The sequence below is a fragment of the Pyrus communis genome, chromosome 11, assembly GCF_963583255.1.
Source record: "Pyrus communis chromosome 11, drPyrComm1.1, whole genome shotgun sequence".
NCBI classification, from domain to species: Eukaryota; Viridiplantae; Streptophyta; class Magnoliopsida; order Rosales; family Rosaceae; genus Pyrus; species Pyrus communis.
In genome coordinates this window covers 3,553,352-3,564,716 of record NC_084813.1, presented here as the reverse complement: position 1 = coordinate 3,564,716, position 11,365 = coordinate 3,553,352, and the positions used below count along the sequence as shown (strand labels likewise).

Below are 11,365 nucleotides of genomic sequence, written 5' to 3'. Positions count from 1 at the left end.
GCAACGAGTTGGGGAAGGACCCAATAAGGAGGGGTAGCAATCTGATTAGGGTTTCACAAAAGAAAAACTAGAGCTTTGGTCTTCCTTCTCAGTAATTTCACAATAAAAAAATAGAGCTATATTCTTCCTCTGAAATTAAAGAATTTTTTCATCAAAGATTGTGTTAGGATTTTAAAAATGAAGTCCCCAACTGGATCGTTGTGACTTGTGAAAATTGGAAACAGGTGACGAGTTATATAGAAAAAAAAAAATCCCTTAACTCGATTTGGTGGGTTCTAGGTAGCGCAGATGCTTCTTGCTTTGTTCTTCACTAACAACCAACTTTTGTTTTTTTTTTTTTCTTTTCCACATCATAATATTTAATTAGACTTGTGTGACTCACTTATGTGCCACATCAGCACATAATATAATTTTTGACAAAATTGTGATGGAATGACCAAATTGATTTGCAACGTCCATTTTCAGGAACTACATTGATCAATTTTGAATTTCAGGGTCCATCTTGATGGGATGGGTCAATTTCAGGGACCATTTGTGATAAAAACTTTTTTTTTTTTTTTTAATTTTCTTCTTTTGTAAATTTACAAGTTGTATGTACTTTTGTATTATGTAGAGTTGTTGAGTTCAAGCATCTCTTTTCTCTTTGTTAATCCGGAACAACAAACATCGTCTTCACAAGCTATTACCCGGCCTCCTCGAGCTTCGAAAAAACCAAAGGCTCCTTCAAAGCCTCCCAAACCTTCAACCACCAAGGGTGTCAAGCATAAGGGGTAATTGCTTTTATATGAATTTAACTTACCTTTTCATTTGATTGTAACAGTATTAATGACATAAGGCATTTAGTTGAACTTTGCCTTTTCATTTGGGTTTGTACTGATGCCATAAGGCATTTACTTGAACTTTGATGTTGGATTGAATTTGTTGATGTTTGACATTGTTGGATTGAAAACAAATTTGTTTTTGACACTATTATGAGTTATGAAATTAGATGTTTTAATGTTTGTTGTGAAGAAAATGACCTATTTACATCAAAATAAAACACGCAACAAATTAAAGTCCAAAGCTAATTAGGCCTAGTTTCTTTAAAAAAGGCTTTGTTCCTAAAAGGCCAAAAACCGAATTGGACCTGTATTTTGGACCAGGCTGAACTTATTTGGTTTGGTACTAGTTTGGTGCACTCAGGTATACCGAACTGAACCGAACCAAATTTTTGCTATGGGTTCGATTTTGGTACCACCTTTGTACCGAATTGTACTGAACTGTGCATAGGCCTAATGATAAACTAGTGACTTAGGTTTCTTATTCTACACTAACCTCTTGCCGCACGTTCGTGTGAACGTGTGACAATTTGCTCTTTTATATGTTATTTCTTATTTGTCATTTTATCTTTTTGTTTTTATTTTTATCTTATTTTTAGAAAAAAAAAAATTTAAAGAAAAAAATTGTACAGTAGATAGGTAATTTTAAAATTTTAAATTAAATTATTTTATTTTAGAATCTTAATTAAGGAAGAGTATTTGGAATTATGCATGATTGGTCTTTTTTGCATTCTAGCTACAAGGACACTGGGTAGTTGGTAGTACTATCAGCAAACAAGGCTAGGCTAGGCCACTTCTGCAATGTTTGTAGATTTTGATAAGGCTTGGCTACCATCAGGATCCTCTCCTCTTTTTGAGAATTAAGAAAATCCATGAATCGTGTTCATTTATCATATATCGTGCGATCAGTTTTCATCAGATACTGTTTATGTTCCATTTTAAATAAAAAAATTTAAAATAATTTATGACCGCATAATTTACGGTGAACAAACAAAATTCATAAATCTCCAGATCTGCATCCTCTTGGCTAGGCTATACTCTGCAATGTTTGTAGATTTTGATTTGCTGCAGGATAAAGAAAACCATAGAGGGAGAGAGAGTGGGAGATTTTAACAACGGAGGGAGAGAGATCGCCACCGCGGGCTATTGATGGAGTTTGGCGTGGCTGGGGCACGCTTCAGTTACCAGAGACTGGATATGATTGCTTTTTTATTTTAAATTGTGATTGGTAAAAAAAAGTATTTGTTTTTCTAAATTCTGAAGTTAACAGAGTTATTGAGGGGATAAGAGGTGGGACTGCGTTTCGAAAGTTGGAAGCTTTGTCACAGGCTGGGGATATGTTTTCAGGCACAGCAGATTTGGACTCAAACGAATGACACAAGCCATGCTCTTCTGTCCCCACGTGGAACCCGCGACGACATCCCCAACGTAACCAAATCTGATCCGAAATCCCACGTATCTCTCATCCAAAACAAATAAAAAATATAATAAAATCAAACTCATTTCTTCAACCAACTATTACTCAAATGAAAAACTTCATAAATTAAATTGCTAATACATACAAAATAAAATATAAGAAAATGTCGCAAAAGTGCTCTCTTTATTACCATGTGATCAAAAAATACGTGGTCGCTCACATTTGAATTTGATGCAATAAAAAGGATAAACAATTCTTAAATTAAATCACACATTATTTATGTTAAGTAATTTAATACTAAATTTATTGATAAAATGTAATTTTAAATTATTAAATATATACAATTAATATTATTAGATTGTATTACTAAATATATAAAATTTAATTTTAAACCAAAAAGAATAACGAATATTAGAGTGACGGTGTTGAATTCTTCACCCGCTTGTTGCTTTTGGTGACAAACTACGCAAATAGTGCCACCTCATTATTTCAACTCACTTTCTGCGGACTTCTCGATACTCTCTGTCTCTCACTAAGAGCCCAATTCCAAAGCAGAACATCACAGATTGGTCGATCGCTTTCTGGGTTTTGCTTCTCCTACTCTCGATTTCAATCTGGTAATTGATTCATATCATTCAAATAATGGCATCGGTACAATTCAATTGTCATAAAAATTGGTTAATTTCTGATCGATTTCTTGATTTTGTTCATGCTCTGTTTCTACTATTTCTTCAATGCCATTGCCCTAATTTTGTTAATTTCTGCACTTTAATAGGTTATAAATCGCAATTGATTTGGTTTTTGAGTGTTATGCTGTAAAAAGTTTGATGGGTTTTTAACGTTTTATTAACTTTGACTTTTTTTGGCAAATGGGGTAATTAATCACCCACGATTTACCAGGTAAAAATGCAAGCGTCAACTTATGGTTCAGTAAAAGGGAAGTTGGGGTTTGAAGATCAAAACCAAAGAAGGGTATTGGGTTTTGGAGAATTGAAAAATAGAGCAAGTACAGGGTCCAGGAATCTGTGGGTTGCTGAGAGGAGAACTTGCTCTGGTGGATTGAGCCTCCGTGCCACAACGCCGGCGATGGGAGCCAAGCTTGCCGGTCTTAGAATGGGGTCTGATGGGATTTCCATGTCCACTTTGAAACCCAGATCAGTCCAGGCTCATGCTTCTGGTTTGACAATCATGCTTATTCGTTTTAGCTTTTGATTAATAATTTGGTGAAATTTGTATTGGAAGATAGTATCTACCTAAGTTTATTTAATTTTCAATCTTGATCTCCAAATTGGTATTCTTTTCTCTTTGTCATTAATAGCTGCTTACTACTTACTAGTGCATATAACTTTCTTGGTTTACTCAAACTGTAGCCTCATTGTATTGATTTTTGCTTAACCAATATGGGAGTGGGAGCTTGTAAGCCTCATTAAATTGTTTGACTGGGAGGATGAGGGTCTCTTTCATTAGAACTGTCACACCCTGTACAAATAGATGTGTAGCTGTAACAGCTGTTTTATGGCAATTTTGGCCACTTGGGTTAATATATTTACGTGAGATTGGTCTACCAAGTTTCATCAGAGAAATCTACCAGAGTTTTATCGGAAAACTGAGTTCTAAGTCTGTAGTTCAATTGCTTATGTTCATTCCATGAAAAATTCATTTTCAACATCATAAAACTGTCTCTATGTAACTGTATACTCTGTAGTCAATCTGGATGCTTCTTCAGCACATGTCTGTTTAGGAGGCTCCAAAGCATTATTCCTGAAATTTGATTTTCATTGTTCTTAATAGAATTATAAAATGCAGATGGGGATGTTGAGAATCTTATTCCCTCCAAGCCTCAGGGGAAGTCCTCTGGAACAGTATTGCCGTATGTCGGTGTTGCTTGTCTTGGAGCCATTTTGTTTGGCTATCACCTGGGGTACAGTTTAACTTAATTACTAATAGACCTGTTCCTCGTTTTTTTTTTCTGGACTTCTCTATTCTTACTGAGTCATTTAGGTTGTATCAAGGAAAGATATTATGTTTCAGTTGATCACAGGGTATGTGTGCAAGCCATGAGATCTTGTTATTTCTCTTTTGACGGTAGTTGAGCATATAACTTAATTGTGTCGGAGGCTTAATGTCGCATCTGTCTGTATTTTCTGCAGGGTGGTAAATGGTGCTCTTGAGTACCTATCGAAGGATCTTGGTATTGTGGAAAATGCGGTATTGCAAGGCAAGTCCACTATTTGGTCGTTTATATCTGTGAATAAAAGCTTGAATCAAGTAACTGTTCGTTTTTGTTTTCTTGTTTCTCATCTTATCTTAGTGTGTCAGAAACAAATTTGCACCATTTTCCTATTGCTTGACGACTACATTTCCAAATTAACAAAGGAACATATTGTCTAGTACTCCCATCATTTTGTAAAAATAAATAAATAAAAATGAATTGTGTTAGGTTATGCTAAAGACTCAGTGCGATAACTTAAGTCAGCGCACTATAGATATTGGGTTTGTTTTGCTTATACTACTTTCTCTTAAGATTTAATAGTTAATTGTTACAACACTATAATGTCTCTTTTGCAGGGTGGGTGGTTAGCACACTTCTAGCAGGTGCCACAGTTGGATCATTTACCGGTGGATCGTTGGCTGACAAGTTTGGCAGAACTAAGACTTTTCAAATAAATGCAATTCCGCTAGCAGTTGGAGCATTTTTGTGGTCTGTCTATTTCCAACAAGTATGAGGTTATGGTCAGTGATATGAATATAAGAAACTAATGAATAGTCTTCTTAAATGTTTCAGTGCCACAGCTCAGAGTGTGCAAACGATGATAGTTGGCCGCTTACTTGCTGGCATTGGAATCGGCGTCACTTCCGCTATTGTCCCACTTTATATATCTGAGGTACTATGTATGTTTATACATTTCCATCCTCAATTTGTTGGCATTTGGCATTTTGAATGTACCACTTACCAGCCCTATTTTCTAATCATCAGATCTCTCCAACTGAAATTCGCGGTGCCCTTGGATCTGTAAACCAGCTTTTTATATGTATTGGGATTCTTGCAGCACTGGTGGCTGGATTACCATTAGCAGCAAATCCCTTATGGTATTTCATCATCGCACCTTTTGTTTTCTATACAAATGATTTTGTTTACGTGCGGGCAAAGACATGTGTGAATGTGCTGTGTATGTGCGCGCATGCATGTTCACGCTAAATCACATGTATTCTTAAACGTCACTTCATTTCCGACATTTGACATATCAAGAAAGAGAGGAAGTACAAATCATAGGTAATAACTTGGCTAATTAGGATCTGGTTTTGATGCTTATCCTCTGTTATAAATGAAGTTTACATAGATTTTTCTGGTAAAGAGCCTCTTTCCTGAAGCCAGAAACCAGTAGATGAATAGAAAATTCTTCTTGTTCAAATGGGCAAAAATAAAAATAGAATGCATTGGATTTTTATTTTTTATTTATTTATTTTTAACTTGGTTGATAACTTTGATCTGATGTTTCTGGGGCTAATTTAACCTCCTAGCTAGATTGATCCATCAATTTTCTAAGGACACAATCTTAGTTACTTTACTCAAGTTCCAGAATATTGTAACCTCAGAAGGATACTCTCCTGGCTGAGGACGAGTATTTTCACAAATTACTAATTCCTTGTGCTTTCAACCGGCGAAAAGTGAATGTATAAAACCCTGTTTATGAACTTTGGTAGTACTGTTCTTAGATGGTAGCAGTAGTATGTCTTTTTGATCTTTAAATGTCAGCTCTCTCTCTCTCTCTCACACACACAATTTTACTCTATTATTTATTTTTTCAGGTGGAGGACGATGTTTGGTATTGCAGTAGTACCATCTGTTCTATTGGCATTAGGAATGGCTGTTTCACCAGAAAGTCCAAGATGGCTTTTTCAGGTTTTCAGGATCAAACATCAGCACAGATGTTATATCTGCTTTTTCATTGTGTTCTCTTTAACTGTTAGTTTTATTTGAATTTATTTCATGATTACTTTCAATGAAAATGCTAAACCAATCCTTTTTTCGCAGCAAGGAAAAATTTCTGAAGCTGAAAAGGCTATAAAAACACTATTCGGAAAAGAAAGAGTTACCGAGGTTATGCATGACTTGAGATCATCAACTTCAGGTTCTGCTGAACCTGAAGCGGGCTGGTTTGATTTGTTTAGTAGCCGCTATTGGAAAGGTTTGCCTAAATTTCACAGGAGTCATGCTTGAGATGTGCTGTGTTCGTTTTCTTAGCTAACATATGTCTTTATGCAGTCGTTAGTGTGGGTGCAGCACTTTTCTTGTTACAACAGATGGCTGGGATAAATGCTGTGGTCTATTATTCTACTTCTGTCTTCCGCAGTGCTGGCATTACATCTGATGTTGCAGCAAGTGCTCTGGTTGGATTAGCAAATGTCTTGGGTTTGGCTCTAACTATCTTTATTCTTGAAGTTTGGAATTATTTTTTATTTTTTATGCGTTCTATAACCAAGAATGGTCTCATTCCAGGCACAGCTGTTGCATCCTCGTTGATGGACAAACAGGGAAGGAAAAGTCTTCTACTCACAAGCTTCGGTGGAATGGTAGGGTTATTTTCACTATCAATCTATCTCTTTATTTGACGTGAATGAATAATTCATTGCGGGTTGGCCACTCAGACCATTTTAGCAATTTGAGACTAGTGGCTGCAGGAGAATCCATGAATTTAACAGGGGCTTGAAGGGTCCTTTATTCAGATAAGTAGAGGGATTGCAATTAATGACCATTATAGTAGTTTGAGACTAGCGGCTGCAGTAGAAGCCATGAATTTATCAGGTTCTTGGAGGGTCCTTTGTTCGGATGGGTAGAAGGATCACAATTAGATCACATTAACGCAACATTTTTCAGGAGTGATTCGTGCCTAATGATTATAGATATTTCGTCTGCAATCTGCACTAACCCAAGTGCACTACACGTGTGCACTTCAGTTTCAGGTTCATTGTCTGCATACATAGCAATTAGATCACTGTTATAGGTCATGAGGCCTTGAAATTTTATTTACTTGGAAAACTCACGGAAAAATGGGACACACGATTTTTCCTCTTATGTAATTAACTTAAGTGGCTTCGTCAGTAGGTGTTGTTTGTTATAAAAAATTTTCATGGTCCAACATATTCAGAAAAACTTTGACGGTGCTGCTTTAATTGAATTGTGATGAAAGGTTTATGTTTTTTGTTCCTCTCTCTTTCTTATGTATACCGATAACTCTCTCCTTGTTTATTCGTTAAGGCTGCTTCGATGTTGCTGCTTTCACTGTCCTTTACATGGAAAGCCCTTGCTCCATTTTCTGCCCCCCTTTCTGTCGCTGGAACTGTTCTGTAAGTTAGAGGCTTACATTAAAAGATAGATCCCCGTACTCTTTTCTCGTTTAAAGTTTAATTTCCTATCTAATAACGGTTTTCATTTTATATTACCAGCTATGTATTGTCCTTTTCACTTGGCGCTGGCCCTGTGCCTGCTCTTCTTCTACCAGAGATTTTTGCTTCAAGAATCAGAGCAAAAGCAGTTTCTTTGTCACTGGGCATGCACTGGGTAAGTGGTTGTAGACACTGAAATTTTACTTGATACTATTTTGTATACGTTTTCTTGTTTCATTGTCTGCAGGGATTTTCGTGTTTACACTGGTATTAGGAAACTCTTATTTGTTTGTTTATTTCAACAGCTTATTGGTAATAGTTAATGTCTTGTCCAACCAATCAGTTTGTATTGACTAAGATTTTCGATTAATTACCTCAGCATGTCTTTTATTTATATTTTAGATGGATGAAGCAAGACAAGTTTGTTGGACGATTAAATTGTCCAAACCAAACGAACTTGATTGCAAAAGGATATTGATTTCACTTTTAAATGACCGTGTTATTGTCTCAACCTGCATTTGGATATGTATATATCCGTGCCTATCTGTGTATGGATACATATCTGTATGTCTGTTTAACTACGTAAACCTTTACGTGTTTCTGCGGAATGAAAATGAATGAAGAAACTGATATTATGCTCGCATTAATTATTTTGTTTGCACAAGAATATGTTGGATGTGCTTTTTATTCTTCATTGATTCACCTCTCGTCTCATATGTTAACTGAATGTTTATATGTTTCATCAGATTTCAAACTTCGTCATAGGCCTCTATTTCTTGAGCCTTGTAACTAAGTTCGGGATCGGCACAGTGTATTTTGGATTCGCTGGCGTCTGCCTTCTGGCTGTCTTGTACATAGCTGGTAATGTTGTTGAAACGAAAGGTCGTTCGTTGGAGGAAATAGAGCGTGCTCTTAGTGTTGTCACTTGATTACGATATGATTCAAACTACGAGCAAAAATCTCCAGCAGCTTCGGATTTTGGCCTTAAGCACTGACAGCATCACCTCCTTTTCCTGCTATGCGGACTAGTTCATTCCCACCTCTTCAGGACTTGTATTTAGAGATCGAACCTTGATTGTAACCACATAAAATGGTGTCTATGGATTTCCATTACTGTAACACACTACCACCTTGGCGATGCAAATAATATTCTAGTTTCTACCATGAATTTTGGAACTCTTTGTAATTTCTCAGATCGAATGACTCGGAGTACAGTGCCGTCAAACGGTGGGAGGTACCGATACAAGATGAATGAAAAGGTTTAGGCTGTTTAGCAGATGACAGATTGAAACGCGGTTTCTAGTTGAACATCTAATAGAAATACTTGTCCTAGTACTGGATGAGATGTCTTACTATTGGATGATGAGGGATAAGGCTTTTTTCTTATTTTTGTTCTTTCTTTTTTAACAGAATAATTCTACCTCCCACCTTTAAACTGGACAAGTATTCAAGTTTGCATCAATTTTTTCATTCAACATTTTTTTGAAACAATTTTAATTCAACATTTTAAATTGGATTATTTTTAGCTACGCTATTTGAAATGACATTTTGATCTCACTTTGCTTCATATAATTTAAAAGAAAATTTTGGTAAAATAATCAAAATTTGGACCTCATATAGAATAATGACCATCTTTTTAAATTTATGATAATTATAACAAAAACTTGATGGAAACTTACTAATACACCCTTAAACCTAGCTTTTTCACTGAGTGTGGCATCCTAAGCTTCATTTCTGCTGAAAAATAAAACTCTGTTTCTTCATATCTTGTTCACCGAGGACAAATTGCCTCATTAGCATAGATTTGCTGGCAATCTCTAGGAATTCAAATGAAACCCAAAAGTCAAGTCTACAATTCTGTCCTAAATGTAGCTTTTGCTCAGGGCATATTTACTTGGTAAGGGATTATCTGATGGTGGAAGAAGTTTGGATATTTACGGTAGTGTAGAGAAAAACCAGAAAGAAAACGGAACCAGACGCAAAGAAAACCATTCCCAAATCAATTTATGTTGCTGCATTTCCTTCCACGTGTATGCTCCAGACTTGTGGCTCCAAAAGCAAATAACAAAATGTCAATTTTTTTGGGTTTGATTGTATAAGCAAGAATAGAAGTACCAAATTAGAGAAGGAAGAGTCGAAGAGATCTATGGTGGACTATGGAGGAGAAAGAAGTGGAGTTCATTGGAGAACTTTATGGGTATATTAGTACTTTCATATTAAATTTTGGTTATTTTTCCAAATTTCCCAATTCAAAAGTCACAATTTTCGTTCCACTTTAACTTGTTGACTCTCTCTTCTCCCTAAAACTTATAGGTCACCTCCTGAAACATATGGGACCCAACACCTAATAAGACTATGTCACATGTGCAATAAATTTGATTAATTCATTATGTGTTAACATTCAACAATCAAAGAGTATTAAGTTTAAAAGAAATTGAAGAGATGGAAAAAATAATTTGATTTAGCCTGGGGCACCCAAATCAAACCAACACGAGAAATTAAAAGATCTAATTAAGGGAATGTTGAGCGAATTTAGAGTTTTATAGAGACGACTTTCAAGTTTTAGAGGAAAAATGGAATCAAAATCGAGTTTCTGGAGCAAAGTGGAGCAAACTATGAGTTTTAGGGAGTAAAGATGTAACTTTTGAGTTACAAGGAGTAAAGTAAGACTAAAATCGAGTTCTAGTAGAAGTAGCTAAAACTATCAATCCACGTCAACTTTAGACTTCATAACCACCTTAACATGATGGTGATACTCGCCACCCTATCGATTACCATAAAATGAGTTTCATTTAATTACTATACAAATGGTAATTAATTGGATGGTGAGAATTACCACCACTTTAGAGTAATTAATAGGGTGGTGAGAATCATCACCACTTTAGGGTAATATATGATGGGTTAAATTTTTATGTGTAGTTGGAACATGAGTTAGTACATCATATGTTGTAATACAAGTAGACAACAAGATTGATATGTCCCATTTTTATGGTATGTTTTTCAATATCTCTCCACTTCTATTATGGCACGTGGTTGCCGTCTTGTGTTACGAGTACACCAAAATATCTCTCATGTGCAGGGTGGAGTATCTTTATGTAGGGTTTAAAAAAAATCTAAAAAATAAAAAAATCAACCAAAAAAAAGTAAATAAATGAAGAAATAAAGTCACTTAATACTACATTCTTGTTAATATTATTCTTCACTTGTAGCATTTTTAGATTGTAATCTAGTTAATTATGAGTTCGGTACAAATTTTTTCTCACTTTTTATGTAAATTAGCATCTTGTCACGCGCTAACACGTGTGAGCGTGTTGTACTTTACTTTTTTTAGTTTAATCATTGTTATTTTAAGATATTTTTAATTTTATTTGTTACAAAAGATTTACAGTTTCTGATTTTAAATTTTATTTGAAAAATAGTTAGCAACTCCTATGTGAGGTTGTTTTCTTTTGATTCTTTTAATAATTTACTCTTATTTTATTCATTTTAAAAGGAGCAAGAAGAGAGGAATATTTTTTATATTATGAATGTTTCAAATTTACATCCTTTATACATAAAACAGATATATTATATCGTATTAAGACAATAAAAAAAACACATCTCAGCCCGGGCGGGACCACTTCCCGGGCTCGACTCTACCGTAGCACGATATTGTCCGCTTTGGGCCCCCAGCACACCCTCACGGTTTTGTTTCTGGGAATTCACACGAGAACTTCCCGATGGGTCACCCATCCTGGGAATG

General features: G+C 35.5%; 1 protein-coding gene across 1 annotated transcript; it reads left to right on the top strand.

The window, feature by feature from the left end:
- Positions 1–2,697: 2,697 nt before the first annotated feature.
- Positions 2,698–8,791, top strand: LOC137709524 (plastidic glucose transporter 4-like). Its single transcript, XM_068448610.1, has 14 exons — positions 2,698–2,852; positions 3,136–3,412; positions 4,042–4,156; positions 4,386–4,453; positions 4,804–4,936; positions 5,021–5,120; positions 5,213–5,325; positions 6,046–6,139; positions 6,272–6,425; positions 6,503–6,649; positions 6,737–6,810; positions 7,496–7,584; positions 7,684–7,798; positions 8,370–8,791. The coding sequence occupies exons 2-14, from the start codon at positions 3,142–3,144 to the stop codon at positions 8,550–8,552; spliced, it is 1,656 nt and encodes a 551-aa protein (XP_068304711.1). The 5' UTR covers positions 2,698–2,852; positions 3,136–3,141; the 3' UTR covers positions 8,553–8,791.
- The last annotated feature ends 2,574 nt before the right edge of the window (positions 8,792–11,365 follow it).